Consider the following 24,229-nt stretch of genomic DNA (forward strand, 5'->3'; position numbering starts at 1 on the left):
CAGCCCTTTTCTCCAGGGGATCTGATCTCTGTCCACTGGGGATGAGCTGTCAAAGCAGGGGATCCCCAGGTCCCACCTGGGCACTTGCATCCCTGCAGGAGAGTCCTGCACCTGGCCTCCTCTGCCTGCCGGGCCAGGTTTGCCTCCTCCCCAAGGTAGAGAGCCCCACCTTCCCCGGGCCTGGGACCGCCTCCGTCCCTCCCTGCCTGCCTGCGCCTGGCGATCCCCGGCGGGCGCTGCGGTTTCTCTTTCCTGCTCGCGAGGAGGAGGCCGAGCCGAGGGCGGCAGAAATGCCCGCGCCTTCCTGCTGCGCCTGCCAGTGGCGACCAGCGGAGGCGCCTGCTGCGGGAGCTCCATGCACGCCGGAGCGCAGCCGAGGAGCAGGAGGCGGACGATGCCGCTGCCGCTGCCGGGGCTCCTGGCTTGGACTGCGCTGCTGAGCGCGGCCGCGCTTCCCGGAGCCGGCGGGGCCGATCTGGGCTTCCGCCTGCGGGGCCAGCCGGCGCGGCGGGTGAGCCCGGCTTTCCTGTCGCTCACGCTGGATGCCAACCTGGCCACCGACCCCCGGTACATCACCTTCCTCAGGTGAGAGAATCCGCGGGAAAGGTGGGCGAGGGCAGGCGGGCGTCCGACAGGTCAAGCGTCTCCTCCGCCCGTGCGCGGGGCGAGCCCCGAGCACCCGTTGAACGGCCGCCTGGGAAGGGGGGCTTCCCAGCCGAGAGGTGGCCTGGCTTGACCCCAGGGGTTCTGTTCTTGGGGGCTTTCTTAAGGAATTGTAGGGGGTCTCCTTGTCGGGGGTCTCTAAAGGGGGTTTCTTTAAGGAACTGTAGGGAGTCTTGGGTTTCCAGATTTCAGAAATGTTGCCTTCCAGCCTGCCTCTCCCCACCTGGATCTCTTCTTTTGGCCCCTGGTCCCTTTGCTGCAGCTTTATCTCTGCCAAGGGTTAGGGCCACGCTGTCTGCCAGGGAAGAGTTCTACAGATTGGTTTTCCCTTTTGGAATGTGGAACATCTTGCGTTGAGCAGGGGGTTGGACTAGATGGCCTGTATGGCCCCTTCCAACTCTATGATTCTATGATTCTATCTTCTGGACAGAGAGAATTCTTTTGCGGAACGGAATTGATGGACTCACTTTGCAGTTCTGGGCCCCCGGCCCTTTGCCCACCGTCCCCTACCAAGGCTGAGCTCAGCTTGTGGGGGAATGGGCTGGGGTCAGAACAAATCTGATCTTAAAGAAACTCACTGACTTGACTGGCAGAAAAGGCCCAAAGTGCGTTTCTCTTCTGCCAGATGGACCCCTGTAAAAGACAGGGGTGTGTAAAAGACAGGGTGTGTGTGTGTGTTTTCATGAGGTTTAAAGCAGATATGCCCGGCTTTTCTTCTAGAAGCAGAGAGGAGTAGAAGATCAGCCAAAGATGAGAAGACAAGAAAGAAATTTTCAAGCGGGCGATGGCAAAAACTTTATTCAAACAATAGAACGAGTTCCTAGGTATAAAACCTCATTTTTGTTTTGGGGTCATTTATAAGATGGACCTTTGATAGGAATAGACCCAAATTATATGGCTTAAAATATAAAAGATAAGGTATAAAATATAAGGAAGTGTTTTGAAGAGTTTGTTAGTATCAATGAAAAAAGCCAATTAAGAAATAAGTTCACTGATGAAGTAAAATACAAAAATGAGGTTTTATACCTAGGAACTCGTTCTTTGAATAAAGTTTTTGCCATTGCCAGCATGAAACTTTCCTTCTTGTCTACTGCTTTCCTTCTAGTCACGACCCAACGGTGTTTGCAACACTTTTCTCCCATCCTAAAATATTCTTGCAACAACAACCCTGTGAGGCAGGTTAGGCTGAGAGGGGGTGACTGTCCCCAAGTCACCCAGGAAGCGCCCGAGTCAGAGTGGGGATTCGAACCCGGGTCTCCCAGATCCTACTCCGATACTCTAATCACTGCACGGTGTTTGCTCTTACCTCCTCCTGTTTCTTTCTGGAAGCTGTATCTGATGCCGCTTCCGAAAGCCATTAAATAAAACCCATCTCTTTGTCCTGTTAAGGTTTTGTTTTTTTTGGCTTACCTCCAACTCTTACCAAGTCCTTGTAATGTCTGCATATTCTCCCTTGAGAACCTCACTTACCTTGTTTCCTAATGACAGCCTTATGCTGCCAAGCATTAAGATTGTCCAATTACTGCTTTTAGTATTCATTTAATTGTCGGCTTTACTGCATGTCCTATGCGGAACCAGGCCAGCATCTGTTCTCGTCCAACATCCTGTTTCCCAGACTGGCCAACCAGATTCTTCTGCAAGGCCTACAAGTGGAGCACAGAGCCCAAATCTTCCTCCTGCTGTTCCCCCCAACACTACTATTCACAGGGCCACTGCCTTGGAATATGGAGGTTCCATTTAGTCTGCATGGTGAAATCTACAAGAGCTCCAGGGCCAAAGGAGGTTTAGTGCAGCCAATTTCCCCGGGAGAGGGATGGGGAGGAGATGCAGCCTCCAGACCAGCCTCCTCTCCCTGTGATAACATCAAATCCTCCCTCTCCAACTTCCTTCGAGAGAGACCAGCCTCAAGAAGTGACCAACCTCATATAATATTGTTTTCATTTGGGCCCTTCTTGTAACATTTAACCAGGCGTCTCTTCTACCCTCTCCCTGGTGGCTAATGATGAAGGGGGTTAAACATGAACACAGCACACGGCCTTGTAGTGGAGCATCGGTCGGTCAAGAACAATAATGCCTATTCTGGCTGGCAATGGCTCTCCAGGGTCTTGGGCCCAGCTCTTTCCCAGCATCCACTGCCTGGACCTTTTTAGATGGGGATTGAACCTGAGACCTTCTGGTTGCCAAAATGCTCAGCCACTGCCGTGGCCCCTCCCCTCTTCACCTGCTTAGTTAAGTTTTTAGCTTCCCTGTGGCTCCCTCCTGATGCTTTTTGGTTTCTCAGTGGAACAGGCTTCCTCACGAGGTGGTAGATTCTCCATCTTTGGAGATTTTTAAACAGAGGCTGGATAGCCATCTGACAGAGAGGCTGATTTGGTGAAGTTTCAAGGGGGTGGCAGGTTACAATGGATGAGCGATAGGGTTGTGAGTGTCCTGCATAGTGCAGGGGGTTGGACTAGATGACTTATGAGGTCCTTCCAGCTCTATGATTCTATGATAAGCCCCCTCTGTTCCCCTGCCCTGACTTGGATGGCTCAGGCTAGCCTGATTTCATTAGATCTCAGAAGCTAAGAGGGGTCAACCCTGGCTAGGGCTTGGGTGAGGGACCACAAAAGGCATCCTGGGTTTTGATGAAATCTCTTGCCTTGAATACCAGGCAACCTCGTCTTCTGTATGCAAGCAGCCATGCATGTGACCGTTTACGGGTGTGAACTGGGCCTTGAGTCCTGTTTATATCAACGGCACATCATGTGACAGAGCTGCTGATGTCACAAAGTCCTTCGGGCAATCCATCCTTGAGTACTTCCTGAACAAATGAAATCTCTGTTTATAGCAAATATCTCAGTAAGAAGTCCTGGCCTTTCTCTTTGCGATCTGGATGGCTAGACCTGTTAGACTCTCTGTAGCAGTAGAAAAGAGCAAAGAGTCCAGTAACACTTTAAAGGCGAATGCAATTTGTGGACAGGTATGTGCTTTTGTGAGTCACGGCTGACAAAATACAGAATCTGGCTGTATCTGAAGAAGCAAACAGCCACTCAGGAAAGCTCACCCTGCAGCTACTACAAGTTCTGTTTGTTTTGGAGGGGCTGCCTGACTTGCTATTTCCTTGCTAACTAGTTCGTGCGTCTAGGAAGGGTAATTTTTTAAAATTTAGAACATTGTTTTGTTGAAATTCCTCCACATGGATTTCAGGTACCTTATGTTGGTTCATGTCAGAATCTCAAAGCCGAAAGCCCAGATTACGCAAAAGAATGGGCCAGGTTTTGAGTTCTCCAGAAGTTGGATGATAATTTTATGCCGCCATTTCGTGGGTTTTATGGGGTTTAGTATTGGGGATTGTGATTTATTTTATTGGGGGTTAATTCTGTCTTTTGTGTAACCTGCCACGAGTCTCTGGAGAGTGGCGGGATAAAAATCCAATAAATAAACAAACAAAAAAATAAAGGGAGAGGGAGAGGAGAAGATAGTTCAAGCCTGGATTTTAAGTCTTCTTGTCTGCACTCAGAATAAACTTTTTGGGATTACTTTGATGTACCGATTGTGTTTGAGTGCCACCTATGTGTACAGCATTGTTGTATTCGTGGGCTAGGGCTGAGCCTTAGACTCTGAATACTAAACAGCTCACTCAACTTACCTATAGCATCTGTGTATTCACACACATTTAAATCTCCTTTGCCACACTGAGGACTAGAAACATACTTTTAAAAATGGAAGCTGACATTCTAATGGTGCCATATTACATGCCTGCATCGTGATTCTGCATATGCAATGAATTTGCCCACCTTTTGACCTCTCCCACCCTTCCGTCTATGAGCCTCTTGTGGCGCAGAGTGGTAAGGCAGCCGTCTGAAAGCTTTGCCCATGAGGCTGGGAGTTCAATCCCAGCAGCCGGCTCAAGGTTGACTCAGCCTTCCATCCTTCTGAGGTCGGTAAAATGAGTACCCAGCTTGCTGGGGGGTAAACGGTAATGACTGGGGAAGGCACTGGCAAACCACCCCGTATTGAGTCTGCCATGAAAACGCTGGAGGGCGTCACCCTAAGGGTCAGACATGACCCAGTGCTTGCACAGGGGATACCTTTACCTTTACCTTTACCCTTCCGTCTACCCCACCCTCTTTGAAAACCTTTGTGTTCATGGACGTCTTGTTTCCTGCCTCTTTTCACCTGCTGCCCTTGAGAGCTGTCCCCGTTGCTGCTGACAGAAGCCACGATTTCGAATTACAATGCTTTATCGGATCCAATGAGGAAGTAGTTAGAGTGTGATAATCTGCCACAGGCAGATTGCCCTTTAACTGATGCAGAATTGTACGGTGACTCATAAGAGCCGTATAAAGGATTCTGCCAGCCAAGGCAGGCAGGGAGGTTCAGATGGGGTCACCATCTCCCCCTTGCAGGGGGTGGAGCCTGGGGAGGGAGGGGTTTAGAGCAGGGAGGGACCTCGTAGGGTAACAACACCAGAGAGTCCATCCTCCAAGCAGGCAGAGTTTGGAATTGCAACAACCGCATACAATTTGGCCCTAAACAGACACACTTCCAAACCAGCTCTATTCTGCAGAGAGGAATTGTAGCAAGGCCGTAAGGTTAACACAAGCCAGTTCCTGTCACTTTTCTACTGCTGAGGTGTGAATATGACCAAAAGGGGAAAAACCACCATCAACCTGGAACTTGTGACTCACCTGCAGCTACATCAGGAAATGCTCATGTTGTCAGCTTGTTTTGTCAGCCGCTAATGGCTCGTTGGGCCCTGAAGCTCTGGTGTCAGATTCTTTGTGAGGAAATAGCTGAGGCTACAGGGAAGGGGAAGGACTGGAACTGTCTCTCCCAGATCCTTTATCATTAACAATCAGTAAATACCAATTAGCCACGAATTTTGGCTCAAGTGGTACCACCCCCAGAATCTTTCCCAGCTGCATTGGAGTGGAGGTCATGCAGAAAAATTGAGTGTTTTGATGTTTACGATCCGAAATCCAAATTCTACAAAATGGAATTAGTACTGCAAAGAATCATAGAATTGTGGAATAGAAAGGGTCCTTCAGAGTCATCTAGTCCAACCCCCTATAATGCAAGAAACCCGCAAATGCCTCTCCACCCACAGTGACCCCAATTTCATGGCCAGATGATGCCCCTCAAGAAAACAAACCCTGACCAACATGACTTGGAGGAAATTTGCCTCCTGACCCCACAGTGGCAATTGGCATTTCCCTGGGCATATAAGAAAGGGCCACAAGAGCCAAGCATGGACACAGTCCCTTCTGCCCAGCCACTCACAATCTGCCTAAATTCACAGAATCAGCATTTCTGTCAGATGGCTCTAGCCTCTGCTTTAATACTTCCAAAGAAAGAGAACCCAACATCTCCTGAGGAAGCCTGTTCCACTGAGGGACCGCTTTGACCATCAGGAACTTGTTCAGAATGCTTAGCTGCAAATTCTTTTGAATTAATTTCAACCCACTGATTCTGGTCTGACCCCTTGGGGCAACAGAAAACAACTCTGCTCCATCTTCTATGTGGCATCCCTTCAAGTACTTGAAGGTGGCAACTATATCATCTCTTAGCTGTTTTCTCTCTCCAAGCTCCCTCAACCTTTCCTCATAGGTCTTGGTCTCCAAACCCCTCACCATCTTTGTTGCCCTCCTCTGGACATGCTCCAGTTTGTCTACATCCTTCTTCAAAGCTTCATAAATACGCTGGAATTGGTTCATATGTTCTCAAAGAGGTATGGGGAATTACTTTGTGGCAGCTAATGCATAAAGCTGTCGTATACCAAATACTTGGAAGCTGCCTTTCACATCATCTATAACTTGTGCCTTTTAACCAGAGATGCTGGGGATTGAACTTTGGACTTTGGGCCTTCTGCATCCAAGGCAGGAGCTTTACCACTGAGCTATAGCCCCTTTTATGACTTCTTCCTGTGCTGTCCAATAATGTCCAATTACTTCCTTCGTGTACTAATTCCTTCCTGTACCAGCAATTCCTCTCTTTGGGTTTGACGTTGGTGTAGGAAGGCGCCATTTCACCAGCTACCTTTCACCTTCCAAAGGGTGCTAATTGAGAAGATGCCTCTTTCTTGGGAGGTCTTTGGTTTACAGAAGTTTCTGATTTAATCCGCGGTCTGCACTGTTTGGGAATTGCTGCGTTATTATGCTGAGGATAAGCGACTTGGATGGAAAGGGGTTTCCTTAAATTCTTGGGATTTACTTCCCCAGTTCTGTGAAGCTGCGGACCTTGGCGAGAAGCTTATCGCCTGGCTTTCTGAGATTTGGAGGCACCAAAACAGACTTCTTGATCTTCGACCCTAAAAAGGAACCCACCTTGGAAGAGGAGATCTTCTCAGATTTGCTGGCAAAACAAGGTAAATTGGCTGGCAAATAAATTAAGAAAGGTGCATGATTTTATTGTTGGGAAACCTCTCAAATGTAGACTTAGTCTGCAACCGTTCATAATTCACCATTGAATCTCGGAAGCTGAGCATCAAACCTTTAGAAGTCATTTGATTCGGTTTGTTCGGTTTCTCTCGTATCATAATACTTTGGATCCAGGTTGGTTGCCAACCTCCAGGGGGTGTCTGGAGATCCCCTGGGATTACAACTGATTTCCAGGCAAACGATATCTGTTCACCTGGACAATATGGCTGCTTGGGAGGTGGACTCTATGGTATTATTCTCCACTGAAGCCCCTCCTCTCTCTAAGCCCCACCCCCTCAGGCCCCACCCCTCACTCCTGGACTGACTGACTCATGGCAGTTTACAGGACAAAATCCCACAATACAATCCCAGTTAAAAACCCACCCTCACGATCTCCCCAGCGGCAAATATTATGACCTAGAGCTGGCATCCCTAACAAGGCCATTATTCCCTCTGTCGAATCCTTGTCAGGCATAAGAACAAATGATTTTTGATAACTGAACACATTAGGGCTGATTTATATGCCCACAATTGCCATCCTAAGGAGCGTTACACCCTTCTAGCCCCGGACTTAAAAGGGTCTGTACCTTTGCTTAGGATAATAAGGTTAAGGGTCTCCTACAAGAGGCAAATGTATGCACTTTCACTCCCTGCTAAGCATTATTTAGAGCTAAAACAGATAAACTGACGTCCCCAGAATGCTGTACCTTTTGAAACCACTTTATTTATTTATCGCATGGCATGTGTAACCTAGCCAGGGGATCCTAAAATTGTTTGGCTGCCTCCATGTCATGTTCAGAGGTGGTTGCCATGGCCTGCCCTCACGTAAAGATCCCGGTATTCCTTGGGGGAGGTCACCTTTCCAAGTGCTAGTCAGAACCGACCCTGCTTAGCTTCTGAACTCAGGCAAGGCTGATCCCATCAGATCTCGGAAGCTGAGCATCAAACCTTTAGAAGTCATTTGATTCAAATTTCGGATTAAGATAAGAAGACTTTCAGCCGGAAGATACGAGCATCAAGTCAGGCTGCAGTTTCTGGCACGTGTCTTTTTAGGAATTAAGCTCCAATCTGGAGAGTACTTTCTACCAGGACTGCTTTCTCATGCATAGGCCCTAAGATCTGCCAGCTCGTGGCTTAAGACATGTCTTGAGATTTAGGACCAGTGCCTAGAGAAGGTGGAGTTTGGGATGGGGAGGTGGATCAGTGAGGATGTCACTCTAGGATTTCCTTTCTCCTAGTCTCTATGTCGGATCATAGAGTTTCCGGCTTCCCAATGCTCTTTTTCTTTCCATCAGAGGAACTGAGCTCTGCAGGAGCTCAGGAGATTCCAGACCTCACCTTGAGATGGGTAACTCAAGTAGCCCCCCTCTCCAACCTCCCCACCCCTCCCTTTGTGTTGCTAGGATTGATCTATGCATCGAAGTAAAAAAGATAAGCTTTCTAGAAGTTCTGGACAGGCCTTTGCGCAGAGGGGTGTCAGCGGGTCTATTATATTATCTGTGAATGTCAATTTTGTCTGGCTGCTGAGAGTTCAGAGCTGCTGACAGGCATGGAATTCCTGAGCGAGGCCCCGCCGCTTGCCCAAATATCTATTTAGCACGAACACAACGTCACCGTTGATGGTGTGCTGGTAATTTCAAGACTACTGAACCATTTTTTGGGGTCTGCTATAGAGTCTTGTTTTCAGGTTCATTTCATTTGGATTCGGTGAAATCAAAATTAAGTCCCCAGTTTTTCCCAGCAGTTTTCAGTGGCTCTGGAGAACCTGTTTTGATTCCCCACTCCTCCGTATGCAGCCAGCTGGGTGACCTTGAACTAGTTGCAGTCCTCTTAGAGCTGTTATTGCAGAGCAGCTCTGTTAGAGCTCTCTCAGCCCCACCTACCTCACAGGCTGTCTGTTGTGGGGGAAGGCAGGGAAAAGTGTTTGTAAGCTGCTTTGAGACTCTTTTGGGTGGCAAAAAGCCGGGTATAAAAAACAGCGGTTCTTCTTTGCAAAGGAAATAAATTATCATCAGTCTCTGTTTAACCCTAAGATCTCTCTCTCTTTCTCTCTCTGTCTCTCTCTCTTTGTCTCTCTCTCTCTCTGTCTTCCTCTCTGTCTCTGTCTCTCTCTCTCTCTTTGTCTCTCTCTCTCTCTCTCTCTCTCTCCATATCTTCCTCTCTGCCTCTCTAATGCGATAGATGCCGCAGACCCTTGTGGATTCCGACCAGCACCTTTGGACCTGATAGAGCATTTGCGGTTACAGTGGCCCTTCGAGGAGCTGCTGATCCGTGGGGAGCTGGACAAGAAGAAGCACAAGAACACCACCATCACAAGTAAGGCACCTGCAGTCGTCACACGCTCATTAGACTGCCTCGCTCTGGCTGTTACTGGAAATAATGGAGCGTGCAAACAGGAACTTCCTGTCCAGTAGGGCTAGGGTACTGGCAGCTCACAGATTCAACGTGGCCCCCTTTGCCCCGAGGAGTCCTTAATATGTCCCTCCATTGCACTCTCTCAGGTGACGCTTGGCACATTCTTCAGCTTATGTGCATCAGCTGTGCAAAAGGCACCAGAGCTGGCAAATGCGAGTGAGTGTAATAAACAGGATCCGCCAGGGCCTCTGTTGCTATTCCTGCAGAGGAGGGCCAGACACAAAGAACCCTTTGCCCACATCTCAGCTTGTGCAGGACTGAGTCTTCTGGGTGAGGGGGTCTTATTTCCTCCCTCCCTCCCTTTGCAGGAAGCACCTTGGACATTCTGTACAACTTTGTCCAGTGCTCGAAGCTGCATCTGATCTTCGGACTCAACGCCTTGCTCCGGACACGCGGCTCCCACTGGGACAGCTCGAACGCTCGGTTCGTTTTGGAGTATTGTGATTCCAAGAACTACAACATGTCTTGGGAACTTGGGAATGGTACGTCCAGAATTTGTACGCACTTGCGTGTGAACGTGGGTCTTGTGAAAAGGGACGCCAGGGAGATGGGAACCATAAACGCCTTTAAAAAACAATTAATTCAGCTCTGCAAAACGGCAGAATTGTGACACATAGCCTTTCGGACAAGGCGGTTTATCCATCTCTTGCTGCGTTGTGACTTGATACCATCATGGCAGGGTCCCTCTGGAGGGCTGTTCAGTGCAGAGCTACAATCGGTAATATATAGTTTGTGTCTACACACATTACAACAGTCAAGTTCAGTAACATAAAACATATCACCCTAGGGAAGCGCGCCTAGGCTCAACCAGGGCCTTTTCGCAAATGCTGGCAGGGGCTCATGGGAATTGTAGTCCATGGACATCTGGAGGACCACAGGTTGACTACCCCTGGTCTAAGGAAACAACTGTTTCTGTGTGTTTTCTTTAGAGCCAAACAGCTTCAGGCTGAAGTCCGGCATTCATATTGACGGCTTCCAGTTAGGACAAGACTTCGTACAGCTACGTCACCTCCTGAGCAACTACAGCCACTATGGGAATTCCAAACTCTACGGGCCTGATGTAGGCAGGCCTCGAAAGCAAACTCAGAGGTTGCTGAGGAGGTAAGAAGGAAGTGTTTTGCGGGGTGGGGGTGATTTAGGATGCTTAGGGCTGATCCTGCGTTGAGCAGGGGGTTGGACTAGATGACCTGTATGGCCCCTTCCAACTCTATGATTCTATGATTCTATGGCCTGTATGGCCCCTTCCAACTCTATGATTCTATGATTCTATGATCAGCCAATGAACGCATACTTGGGCCGAGCGCAGGCATGACAATTAACCACGGTTTGCTTCAATCAGTGTTCGTTGCCTGCATGCTGGTTATAATCAAAGATGTATCATGCAGCGATGCCTTCCCTTGACAACTTGTCTTGGAGGTGAGGCCATAGCTCTGCGACAGAGCATTTGCTTTGTATGCAAAAGGGCATAGGGGCAATTTTCATCATCTTCGGAGACCAGGGAATATAAAAGGCTTCTGTCCGGCGTGGCCGGCCAGCGTGGTGTCGTGGTTAAGAGCAGTGATCTGTAATCTGGAGAGCCAGGTTTGAATCCCCACTCGTCCTTCATATGCAGCCAGCTGCCTGACCTTGGGCTAGTCACAGTCCTGTTAGAGCTGTTCTCAGGAGGTGATGGAGACGGTTTTATGTAAGGGGCTCTAGCGTAGAATTTGGTGGAGTGACCAGACTGAGGGCTGAGAGCTGAGGGGCAACGCACAGTGGAAAGAGGTGTCACTCTGAGAGTCCCTAAATAGAGAAAAGAAGGGAGGAGGGAAGCTACAGCCCTGACCCATAAGAATAGCGATCCCCAACCTGTGGGCCGCGGACCACATGTGGTCCTTCGACTAATTGGAGGCGGGCCCTGAAGGACGCCTTCTCCCCCCCCCCCCAGCCCTTTACAACACACTTCATTGTTGTGGCGTGTCTGTATCTTATTTTGACATTGTGCAGGGCCCCTAGAAGTCAGGCCTCATAGCGCACCACACATGTGCTACATGGATAAACTGACTCTGGACTGACCAACTTGCAGCCCCTGATTTGGCCCCTGAGTATGATATTGGCTGGGGCCATTTGGATCTAGTCTGCTAGAGCATTTTGGTCTTGCCACAGAATCAGACGCTGAGGGGGAAAAACTGAGAGCAAGCAATGAAATCACCCCTGTTGTTTCCTTCACAGCTTCCTGAAATCGGGAGGGAAAGTAATTGATTCTGTCACGTGGCACCAGTAAGTATGCTGCTTCGCTGGGTGATATCAAGGGTGTCTAAACCGGAGGTGTCAATCTCATTTGTTAGGAGGGCTGGATCTGATATAATTGTTACCTTGTCAGGCAGAGCCTTGGGTGCCATAAAATGTAATGGCAGTTACTGGAAATATGAACTTTATAAATTGTGCAGGAGAACCCAATTAAAGCAATAATTTTTTTACTTGGAATACAAAAAAAAGCAGTTGATTCCTAGAAGTAAACACAATTGATTCACTAAGAATCCACAAAAAATTCACTAAGAATCCACAAAAGCCCAACCTCCTCCTCTATAAACACAAGTCTGTTGTTTGCTCATCCTCTTTTTAGATCCATGCCCCCCCCCTTGAGTTTTTATGACATGGGAGTGCCTCTAGACCCTTGAGAACATAAAGCAGGTGGCCGGCCTGGACTAAGATCAAGGACACCTGTAAAAGTGCAACCACAGGGAGATCTGCCAAGAAAAGAAAGAAAAGCACGACAGAAAACTTCTAACCCCTTTCATTGTCTAATGTACAAGGAGAAAGGATACACCTACCGATATGCTTTTAAGTAATACATTAATTAATGCTGTTTCTCTATGGCACATGGGCCATAATAAAAATTAACTTCACTTCACAAGGGAGAACCAGGGTGGCTAGAAACTGGGGTCTATGTGCCTCTCTTGGTTTTTGCAGTTACTACGTAAATGGACGAAATGCCACGCGGGAAGACTTCCTCAGTCCAGATGTGCTGGATACCTTCATTGCAGACGTACAGGACGTTCAGCAGGTACAAGGCGTGTCCGTGGGTGGGTGGATTTTGAGGTGCTGCACAAAATGTCTTGTTATAAAGGGCAAGTACTGTTGAACATTCCAAAGCCTCCAGACAGAGCCCCGCCCAGGCCTGCAGGAACGTTCAAAACATAGCCATCAGAATCAGCTGCAATGTGGGAGGGGAGGATTTGCTTGCATTTACCGGCTAAGGCCAGGAGTGATTAAAGGGACCGCCCATTCAGCAACTGTATTTCAGCAGAAAAGTTTCCAAGGGGGACTTCAGCAAAAAGCTGCTGAATTACAACGCACATGCAGATCTGATACTATTAGACTTCTGGGTTCAGTAGGGAGATCTCCAGGCCTGGAGGATGACCACCCTGTTTGAGAGCACATATGCTCAGACTGGCCTGATCCCGTCAGATCTCAGAAGGCAGCAGAGTCAGCCCTGGTTAGTATTTGGATGGGGGACCACGGAAGATGTCCAGGGCTGTAAGGCAGACCAGAGAGGTAATAGCAAAAACCACCTTTGAAACCTCTTGCATAATTCATCTGCAGCTCAACAGCACTTTCTGCTTCCCGTCTTTAAGGTCCTTCTGCTTTATTGTTTTTTTTCTTCTTTTATGTTACCTTTTAATCTTCACGTACACCACTGGCACCATAGTTTTTATGTTGTAATTATGTCACACCATGAAATTGCCCCCTCCAATTGAAAGCCTCCACTGAAAACATCAATTATGATTCTAAGTTAGTAACAATTAAGGACTGCACGGATGACGCGGCTGAATCAACCTTTAATGGGAGACGGTTTTAATGGTTTCTCTTGCTTTTATGCTAATGTTAATTATTTATAACCACTGATGTACACCACCCTGAGCTTGCATGTTAATAATAATTACATATTGGCATGTAACCAATCATCCACAGATGAAATCATCATCATCATCATTATTAAGCTTGTATGCTCCCACTCTCTGTGAATGGGCTCGGGGTGGTTCACAACAGTAAGATAAAAGCAATCAATAAAACAATTAAAACAGTATAAAATACCAAAATAAAATACTAGAGAGCCAGCTTGGTATAGTGGGTTAAGAGCGGTGGCTTCTCATCTGGCAAGCCGGGTTTGAATCTCTGTTCCTACACATGCAGCCAGCTGGGATACCTTGGGCTAGTCACAGCCCTGACAGTGCGGTTCTCACAGAGCAGTAACATCAGGGCTCTCTCAGCCTCACCTCCCTCACAGGGTGCCTGTTGTGGGGAGAGGAAAGGGAAGGCGACTGTAAGCCGCTTTGAGACTCCTCCTGGGAGAAAAAAGCAACATATAAGAACCAACTCTTCTTCTTCAAAAATTAACAATTACTTTACAGTAACTAACAAAGACCCCCACCCCCCTCACACAGCCTTCCTCCATCTGGCTGCAAAGTTGGTAAAATGTGCCAGAACTTTCTAACTTCTCCTTTCAATGCAGCCCACTTTCCCTTCCTCCCTCCACGCTGCCTCCACTACCACTGTACTCCTGGAGTTCATCAAGATCTCTAAAGCAGGCAAGGGTAGAAATCAGCAGAAATCACCACTCCCCTTTCTGCAAATGGAAATTCCTCTTTGTAGGAGGAACTGGTCAGGTACATGCAGTTATCACTTCTACATTTGCGACGCATTAAGAATGATAATTTAGTTGCATAAAACCCAGTGGGTGCACAGTTACTGCAGAAAAAGTCTGCAAAAATCATCTAAGAGTAGTTGGTATACGTACGTACATCCTATCTATCTCGCACTTTTAATTTTGTCCTTCCTCCAAGGAACTCAGGGTGGCATGCACAGTTCTCCTTTCTGCATTTTACCCTCACAACAAACCTGTGAGGTAGGTTAGGCCATGCATATGCGCAACTGGCCCAAGGCCACCCAGCAAACTTCCATGGCAGAGCAGGGATTTCAACCCAGATACAGCAAGGTAAAGCGTTTTGGGTGGCATAGAGAAGATTGAATCCTGCACTAGCTAGGAGATGCATGCAAAAAGTTTGACTTTAGAGGGCACCTCCACAGCCCTCTGGTGTCTTCCAGGGCCAGGATCCTGAACTGATTTCTCCTTCTGTGTCTTCTCTAGATTGTCGATGCCACAGTTCCAGGGAAGAAAGTCTGGCTGGGGGAGACAAGTTCGGCTTATGGAGGGGGCGCGCCTCGGCTGTCCAATACTTACCTTGCTGGTTTTATGTAAGGATAACGGTACTTATTTGGAACAAACCTGAACAGCCCATTTATAGCGAGATCTCATCTGCCCACAGCCAGCAGACCTGGCAATTTTTCTTTTTCTTTTTCTTTTTTTAAATAATTTCAAATTTTATTTATAATCCATTACAAGAAAAATACATTTAGCCATTTCCTAAATTACATGTTAATAGATTATATTACATTTATAAATAATAACTACCAACTGTATTTGTTAAAGAATATACGAGAAAAAACCATTAAGTCTCCTGTGCAAAATTTCAATCCATTCTCATTTCCCCTTATAAATAGACCCGGCAATTTTTCATTGGGCCAGACAGGAGACGTTCTTGTGTTCTTTGAAGCCAGAGAACATCCGTACAACTCAAAGCTGCTAAGATTATGGCAGTCTTGGAAACTCATCTGTATTGTGTGGGTGACCCATATGGAGAGACCAAAAGAAAACAAAATAGTTTGTTTCTTTTATTAGCTTGATGGTGTAATGTTCAAGCAGGCAAGCTTCCCAGTTATATAGAACTCTCCTTTTGGCCGATGCCTGTCAGAAGGGTTCTGTGCAACTCAGAAGCTTGTATGTTCTTGCACTTTCTGTTTAAACAAAGATAAGTCATGCGTCTGAATCGCTGTGGAGCTCCAGAATTCTTTATAAAGGGCAGGCCTTTAATATAAGGGCTTGTTCTCCTCTCTATCAAGGCCTGAAGATGTCCTCCTTCAATGCCCATCACTCCTCTCTGCTACGGATAATGAGCCAGAGTTAAAACACCATGGCTGCAATCCAGGAGCAAGTCCTATTGAATTAAGTGGGTTTACTTCTGAGTAGCCCTGGTTAGGTTTGTTCCTTCTACATTATCCAAGAATGTGTAGAATCCTAGAGTTGGAAGGGATCCTACAGGCCATCTAGTCCAACCCTCTGCTCAGTGTAGGAACAGCCTCAAGCATCCAGGATAAGTAGCTGTCCTGCCTTTGCTTGAAGACTGCCAGTGAGGGGGAGCTCACCACCTCCTTAGGCAGCCCATTCCACTGCTGAACTATTCTGATTGTAAAAAAGAGTCCCCCCCCCCCCGGTAATATGCAAGTACATGAAGCTGCCTTATACTGGTCCATCTAGGTCAATATTGTCTACTCAAACTGGCAAAAGCTTTCCAGGATCTCAGGCAGAGAGAGGTCTATCCTATCACTTGCTGCCTGATCCTTTTTCTTTCAACTGGAGATGCTGGGAATTGAACCCAGGATCTTCTGTATATGCTCTGCCACTGAACCACCAGCCCCTCCACCCCACAGCCAGTATCTTTCCTCCTGTAATTTAAACCCCTTTTTTTGGGAAGTCCTAGCCTCTGCTGCTAACAGGAACACCCCCTGCCCTCCTGTAAGTAACAGCCTTTCAAATGCATTTCTCTAATCCTCTGGAACGATTCTGAAGTATCAAGACCAGTGTTTCTGCCACATGCACTGGAGGGAAAGCCCAACTTTGCTTCCCACCTTCTAATTCCTTTAAGGTGTTTTTGTTTTGCACTGAGGTTTGTCTCCCAATTCTCTTTGCCAGGTGGCTGGACAAACTAGGACTGTCTGCTAAGCTGGGTATCGATGTGGTGATGAGACAGGTTTTCTTTGGAGCTGGGACCTACCATCTGGTGGATGCCAACTTCGAACCTCTACCAGTATGTATACTGTAAGAACGTTCTTGAAAATTATCTTCTTGTACGACACCAGTGCTCTCCCAGCTGCATTGGATCCAGATTGGAGACCGGATCAGGGTCAAGGTTTTGATTTTAACCTTTAAAGCCCTAAATGGTCTAGGACTGGTGTATCGGCAGGACTGCCTCTTCCACCTGGCCCCCCAAAAGGTCATTAAGATCTTTCCAAAACCTGCTTAGGATCCCTGACCCAAAAGAGGTGAAACTGACCTGGGCCAGGGCCTTTTCAGCTTTGGCCCCGGCCTGGTGGAACGCTCTGCTGAGCAAGATCCGAGCCCTGCAGGACCAAGCTGTTCCCCCAGGCCTATAGTGGAGGCCAGACGGAACTTCAAGAAGACGAAAACAGAAAGAAGACTTGCCTCCCCAAGAAAGAATACCCCCCTCAAGTTTTACTGAAATGAGGCTGATGTAGATATAGATGTTGTAATATTTATACTGGTTTTTAAGAAATTGAATGTTTTAACCTATGCGGTTACCCACCCTGAACTATTATGGAGGGTGGGATACAATTATAAAGATGATGATGATTTGTGCCAATGCTTTCTGTATTTTACACTGCTGAGGCCCAAACTGTGCACGATCTGCCTCCAGGAAGAGCGCTCTAGAACTCGCCTCAGGGCTGATCCAAGGGCTTTTTGCACCCTAGGCTAGATGGCTTGGGCCATGCCCCCACCAGCTGTCAGGGCAGGAGCACTCTAAGGCTCCAACCAGCCTGGCAACCTGGGGCTGGGGTGCAATGAGTGGCAATCCTCTGCCCTTGGACACCCGAGGCAGTCATCTCGGGCTGCCTAGTAGGCAGGCCACCACTAACCGGCTTAATCGTTTATCAGTGGTCTTGGCCAAGGACCTTAAAATTGCCATGGATCCAAGGAATGACTCGGCAGTAACTCATCTTATCTATTTCCTGGTGCTTCTGAAGTCCCAACCAGGAAATGGAGGGGGCGTGGAGAGAGCTAGAAAATAAATAGAGTGAGATTTTGCTCTCCAGGGTGTGGAGTACTTTTACTGATCTGCAGCACTTTTCATTTTTTCACTGTTTTGTAAGCACCTCCAGGTTTCCTTAATGTACAGGAAAGGGCTCAATACTAAGATTTTAAGAAGGGTAAATAAGCATTGTTTATACCCAAATAGGGTGGACATGGAGCGGGAGGCAGGAATAGCATCACTCCTTGCCACTGGGGCATGCGCACTAGCCAATACGTACCTACTGCTTTCTGACAAACGTCTCAGACAATAGACACGCTCACTAAGGAAACAGATGGCATTTCTCAGTCCTTATAATATGCATTGTTATTTCAGAATGATACGTTATAGATATTCAGCCAATCAAAAATATTCTGTGCATTACTGTTGTCTTCAAGCAGAAACATACCTGGCTCAGGTTTAAATCAACAGTAGAACACCCTCCCTAGTGTTTTTGGTGTGTTCCAGCCTCGTATTGATGGATGGCATGGTTCACAAATCCCTTTTCCAGCTTCTTACCTTCTCGTGGGTCAAATGATTCACCAAGAGAACCTTCAAAGCTTTAGGTGGCCACGTATCAACCAATGGCAAGACAGTCACTGTTCCAGAATTTCCCGCTTGTAAGGTCTGGCAAAATATGACTTCCCCAGGGAAGCTTTTTTCCTTGACCGACAGACTCCTGGTTTCCAGCAGCCATTTAGCAGAAGCTGTCCTCTCTGCTTCTGTTGTCCTGGCATGCCATTTACCTGCAGGATAGCTTTTTGCTCAGCAGACCCCAAGAGGTAATCTTTCAGGGTGGCGGATCTTGGAATATGTCGCGTTTCTTGGTCATGCACAAAAAACACCTTTCTTTTTTAATGCAATTTAGGATTATTGGCTCTCTTTGCTGTACAAGAAACTGGTGGGCACCAAGGTCCTGGACGTCAGCCTGACAGGTGACGACCCCAGACGGCTTCGAGTGTATCTTCACTGCACCAACGAGCACCAGTAAGCATTCTGACCCACGGGTATTCTGAAGAACAGAGAGGGCTCTGTCTCGTGGGCTTGCTAGTGGCTGGGGAAAGGGCTCCTGTGTGAGTACCGCTTTAGTGAGTATCGCTCAGACAGAGCAACTCAGGAAGGCTCCTGTGTGACTTGTGGTACTTTACGGCTGCAGTGAAGGAAAAGAGACCAAAGTGACACTTGGACCTTGCAAATTTGTCACCGTTGTGTGCAAACTGAGTTTGGGAATAAGCTGAGCTATCCAGACTGTTCTAAGTGTAAATAAGGTAAAGGTAAAGGTATCCCCTGTGCAAGTACCGAGTCATGTCTGACCCTCGGGGTGACGCCCTCCAGCGTTTTCTTGGCAGACTCAATCCGGGGTGGTTTGCCAGTGCCTTCCCCAGTCATGACCGTTTACCCCCCAGCAAGCTGGGTACTCATTTTACCGACCTCGGAAGGATGGAAGGCTGAGTCAACCTTGAGCCGGCTGCTGGGATCGAACTCCCAGCCTCATGGGCAGAGCTTTTAGACTGCATGTCTGCTGCCTTACCACCCCGTGCCACAAGAGGCTCTTAAGTGTAAATAAATACCTGTATTTTGTAGTTTGCTTGCTATACTTATTCACAAGATGCTCATTCCTCCTTCTAGTCCAAAATACAGAGATGGTGACATCACCCTGTTTGCCCTAAACCTCTACAACAGCACAAAATACCTGCAGCTCCCCTCTTACCTCTCCAACAAGAACATTGATGAATACCTCTTACTGCCTTATGGAAGAGAAAACATCCTTTCCAGGTAAGCAAACCCGCATTCCCTGGCCTTCTAAACCAGGCTTCTCCAGCATGGGACCCTTCCTGGGACCTCCCAAGTGTTTTTGAAAATGGGTGGAGGCACATGGGGGCTTTTCTCCAGCAAGGCTTCTAATTAGCTGTGCAGGTGTTTTAAAAATGTTGCTTTGGCAGCAGACGCCACCAAAACTCAAGGCCCTTTACTGTGTGATTGAAGGCAGGCTGTGGCAGCCATGTTGTGGCCAGTTCTGCCTTTCCACCAACACCGGTGAAATGCAACTATTTTAACAACGGCATGTAACAAAAAATGTGCTGTAAGTATCATAACTGGAAAGCAGCAAGGTGCAATTTCCTAGTTGAAGGCAGGCAACGGGATTGTTAAACGTATTTTAATTTAGCGGATTTATTCAAAGGTGAGTGTGGAAGATTTAGCGTAAGGAAGTGTTTTATTAGGAAAAGTTTATCATGGACCATTGCAAAGGTGTTTTTTTTTCTTTACATCTTCAGTGACATGTATACATTGAAGCACCTCAAGTTTTTACCAGCTATTAAAATTACTTTTTGCCCTAGCTGAAATCCCCCAGGATACAAAATTGAGGATAGGAGGTGTTGCTCCCACTATGTTAACTGTATTGATGCTATAGCTTATTGGTAGCCTTTCTCAACTTTTTAATCTTTGAGAAGCCCCTGGAGCATTCCTCAGGCTTCAAGAAAACTCAGAAGTGGCGCAATCGGGCAGAATATGGTGGGGAAGCATAGCTGTGGACACGCCCATTCAGGACATCTTACCTCCCCACCCATCATTGGCCATGGGCGGGGGGGGGGGCACGTCAACATGACTATATATCATTTGATAAATGCTTAACAAATTTTTAAAATATACTTTAAAAATGAATTAACTCCCACCCATTTGGGAAATCCTTCCAGGACCATCAGGAAACCCTGGCTGAGAAAGCCTGGCTTATGGTTACCTCCTGCTTCTTTGCCCTCTGTAGTTTACAATTATACAATTTAACTGACTTCAGGGGACTTAATCATAGAATAATAGAGTTGGAAGGGACCTCCTGGGTCATCTAGTCCAACCCCCTGGACTGTGCAGGACACTCACATCCTTATAGCTCATCCACTGTCACCTGCCACCCCCTTGAGCCTTCACAGAATGAGCCTCTCCGTCAGATGACTATCCAGCCTCTGTTTTAAAATTTCCAAACGTTGAAGGGTGTAACTGTTTTGGATTGCCTGTTAATCAGTTTATTGAAAAACCTGTAGCCATGCAGTGAATGGACAACGCCCTCTATCCAATTATTTCTCCATCTACACTTGCGTTGCATGATAATATTTCAAAATACAAGCTCCCAGGCAAAGCGTTACACTACTTGACCCTATCAGTTTTATAATTCCATATGAGAAACATGCTGCAAAACGATACCGTTCCCCCACTTCCGATTGCCGGTATGTTCACAGTCGTTATCTTTAGGGTTTTGCTGTTATTGTTCCATTTCCTGGAAAGCTGAACATTACGAATTGTCCTTGTTAGTTCTTGGATGCAAGTAAGAATTCTCAGAAGTTGAATGTTCTGGCTCTTGCGGAGTTTTGTCTGACTCATCCAAAGTTTTTAGGGACTTCAGCTTGGGCAGAGGGTGGGGGGGGGAAGCGGAACCACTTGGCCAGCATTGTACCATCTTACGAACTTGGTAAGGCTGATTTTCTAGAATTGCGTGATTTCTAGAATTGCTTCTCCTTCTCTGGTTTTGGCCACCTCTTCCCATGTGACTTTCAAATGACTTTCAAGTGTGTTTCCTGATTTTGTCTCATAAGCTCCACCTTTCCACAGCGAATGGCCAGTGTCCATCAAACCTTTACCATCCAGATTACATTTTCGATTATTTTCCACCTTGATAGGACCACTCAGCTTTAAAAAGATGGAGTGTTTTTTATTCGTTTCACAAATACAACTGACATCCATTGCACTTATAGTGTGAAGGTAAAAGCGTACCTGTTGGCCAGGATGCTTCTTGCACAACATATTCCTCTCCTGCATAGATGCTGCTTGGATAAATAGCTAGAGAGAGGTCAGAGAACATTTCAGGACGGTGCAAACAACCGGAGATTCTGCAGTCACTTCTCTTACTCTGTTCTAATGGAATCCTGAAATGTGTTCACAATTCCATGTTCTAAAAAGGTCACCTGAAGGTCACCAAGGCTTATTACACCTGCCCTAAAATGATGCCCTTCTCAGTACTGAGTTAGTTGGTGGATGGGTTGGGATACTGAAGTCTGTCCTTAATGCAAAAATCTGATTTTAAAGTTTAATGTTATTTATTGCCTGATGTCATCCGCCCTGGGCGGGCTGCAATAATAAAATTTTATTTATGGTTTATATTTCTGGGTGATGATTGATGGTTCTTCTGCACTTACAAGCTTGCTGGATTGGAGTTTGCTTCTAAAACGTTCATGGTTCCCCTCTTGCAGGTCTGTTCAACTGAATGGTCAAGTCCTTAAGATGCTGGATGATGAAACTTTGCCAACCCTCAGGGAGAAGCCGCTCAGCCCAGGGACCAGTCTGGGACTCCCAGCTTTTTCTTATGGCTTTTTTGTCATCCAAAATGCCAAAGCTGTAGCTTGCATATAGCCAGCGGACGCAAAATGCCAAGAATCCCACCGAAGGTCACCTTTTTGTAAGAATGTCTCCCGGCCAGTCCTCCTCCAGATTTGCAAAAACCAAAGGGCTTATCATGAACCTGTTAGCTTGGGAGCCGCTGAAGTCTGGTGTTCTTTCATCTCTTCAAGATTTTTTTAATGGTTTACTTGACAGCACTTTCTTGTCCTACCGTTGTCTGCAGGGATCAGCGTCATTCTCTTCGAGCCCCGGAGTTTTGTAGCGGTCTGAGAGTCACGCTAGGCTCTGGTGGACCTGGGTTCACAGCCCTATTTGAGCCACTTTCGGTCAGCCACACCTACCTCACAATCTTGTTTCGAGGAGAACATGGAGGCAGGAGAACCATGTATGCCAGACTCCTTGGAAGAAGGATGAGCTGGCAGAATCAGGAGCAAACTGTGGTTTGAGTGGCATAAGTGCTTAAGGGAGAGCTCAAGGAAAGCAGGCAAGGACCCTGAAGACACGGCACAGTAGAAGCCACAGAGGAAATGAGCAAGTCGGTTAATGCCATAATCAGGAAACGGGAGCTGTTGACCTGCAATGTCCTTTCTGCTTCATTCTACAGGGGCTGATAGTAGGCCAGAGCTAAAGAACTCGTTCTTCGCACTTGAATTTGCATCCCCAGGCAGGGAAGGGCCAAGAGACTTAGGGATGGGCTTTTCTGGATATTAGTAGTCCAAGTAAATGAAGAGAACGTTTCATGCAAAGATGGGTATGATAAGGGACCAAAATGGTAGGGACCTCACAGAAGCAGAAGAGATTAAACAAAGGTGGCAAAATTATACAGAACAACTATACAAGAGCGAGCTTAACATCCCTGATGACCACAGTGGGGTAGTTACTGACCTGGAGCCAGACATCCTGGAATGTGAAGTCAAATGGGCCTTAGGAAGTCTGAGCAACAATAAAGCTAGTGGTGGTGACAGCATTCCAGTTGAACTATTCAAAATCTTAAAGGACGATGCAGTAAAAGTGCTACACTCAATATGCCAGCAAATTTGGAAAACTCAACAATGGCCACAGGATTGGAAAAGGTCAGTTTACATTCCAATCCCAAAGAAGGGCAATGCCAAAGAATGTTCAAACTACCGCACAATTGCACTAATTTCTCATGCTAGCAAAGTTATGCTCAAAATCCTACAAGCTAGGCTCCAGCAATATGTGGACCGAGAACTTCCAGAAGTACAGGCAGGATTTCGAAGAGGCAGAGGAACTAGAGATCAAATTGCCAACATACGCTGGATCATGGAGAAAGCTAGGGAGTACCAGAAGAACATCTACTTCTGCTTCATTGACTATGCTAAAGCCTTTGATTGTGTGGAGCACAACAAATTGTGGCAAGTTCTTAAAGAGATGGGAATACCAGAGCATCTTATTTGTCTCTTGAGAAATTTATATGCAGGTCAAGAAGCAACAGTGAGAACTGAACATGGAATCACTGACTGGTTCAAAATTGAGAAAGGAGTTCGGCAAGGCTGTATACTGTCGCCTTGCCTATTTAACTTGTATGCAGAGCACATAATGAGAAATGCGGGATTAGAGGAGTCACAAATTGGGATCAAGATTGCAGGGAGAAATATCAACAACCTCAGATATGCAGATGATACTACTCTAATGGCAGAAAGTGAAGAGGAACTAAAGAGCCTGTTGATGCGGGTGAAGGAGGAGAGTGCAAAAGTTGGTTTAAAACTCAACATCAAGAAAACAAAGATCATGGCATCCGGCCCTCTCAATTCCTGGCAAATAGATGGGGAAGAAATGGAGGTAGTGACAGATTTTATTTTCCTGGGCTCCAAGATCACTGCAGATGGGGACTGCAGCAAAGAAATTAAAAGACGCTTGCTCCTGGGGAGGAAAGCTATGGCAAATCTAGACAGCATCCTAAAAAGCAGAGACATCACCCTGCCAACAAAAGTGCGTTTAGTCAAGGCTATGGTCTTCCCAGTTGCAATGTATGGCTGCGAAAGTTGGACCATAAGGAAGGCCGAGCGTCAAAGAATTGAGGCTTTTGAACTCTGGTGCTGGAGAAGACTCTTGCGAGTCCCTTGGACTGCAAGGCGAACAAACCGGTCAGTCCTAGAGGAGATCAACCCTGACTGCTCTTTAGAAGGCCAGATCCTGAAGATGAAACTCAAATACTTTGGCCACCTCATGAGAAGGAAGGACTCCCTGGAGAAGAGCCTAATGCTGGGAGCGATTGAGGGCAAAAGAAGAAGGGGACGACAGAGAATGAGGTGGCTGGATGGAGTCACTGAAGCAGTAGGTGCAAACTTAAATGGACTCTGGGGAATGGTAGAGGACAGGAAGGCCTGGAGGATCATTGTCCATGGGGTCGCGATGGGTCGGACACGACTTCGCACATAACAACAACAACAACAAGTCCAAGTAACTTGCCTGAATAGGGTTGGCCCTGGT

The 24,229-nt window shown here is 47.0% G+C and overlaps 1 protein-coding gene across 1 annotated transcript; it reads left to right on the top strand.

The window, feature by feature from the left end:
- Positions 1–205: 205 nt before the first annotated feature.
- On the top strand, positions 206–23,641 carry HPSE (heparanase). Its single transcript, XM_077301014.1, has 12 exons — positions 206–585; positions 6,867–7,012; positions 9,246–9,380; positions 9,788–9,961; positions 10,409–10,580; positions 11,691–11,738; positions 12,432–12,525; positions 14,611–14,717; positions 16,273–16,387; positions 18,255–18,373; positions 19,016–19,162; positions 21,628–23,641. Exons 1-12 carry the CDS (start codon positions 356–358, stop codon positions 21,785–21,787), a joined length of 1,647 nt encoding a protein of 548 aa, XP_077157129.1. The 5' UTR covers positions 206–355; the 3' UTR covers positions 21,788–23,641.
- Positions 23,642–24,229: the final 588 nt, after the last annotated feature.

This window comes from Paroedura picta, chromosome 10, assembly GCF_049243985.1.
Source record: "Paroedura picta isolate Pp20150507F chromosome 10, Ppicta_v3.0, whole genome shotgun sequence".
NCBI classification, from domain to species: Eukaryota; Metazoa; Chordata; class Lepidosauria; order Squamata; family Gekkonidae; genus Paroedura; species Paroedura picta.

Excerpts from the sequence above, each read along its gene's own strand:
- HPSE (XM_077301014.1), top strand. The coding sequence starts at position 356 with ATGCACGCCGGAGCGCAGCCGAGGAGCAGGAGGCGGACGATGCCGCTG. Across the intron at positions 7,013-9,245 it reads AGATTTGCTGGCAAAACAAG|ATGCCGCAGACCCTTGTGGA; the intron begins GTAAATTGGCTG and ends CTAATGCGATAG. Across the intron at positions 14,718-16,272 it reads ACTTACCTTGCTGGTTTTAT|GTGGCTGGACAAACTAGGAC; the intron begins GTAAGGATAACG and ends TCTCTTTGCCAG.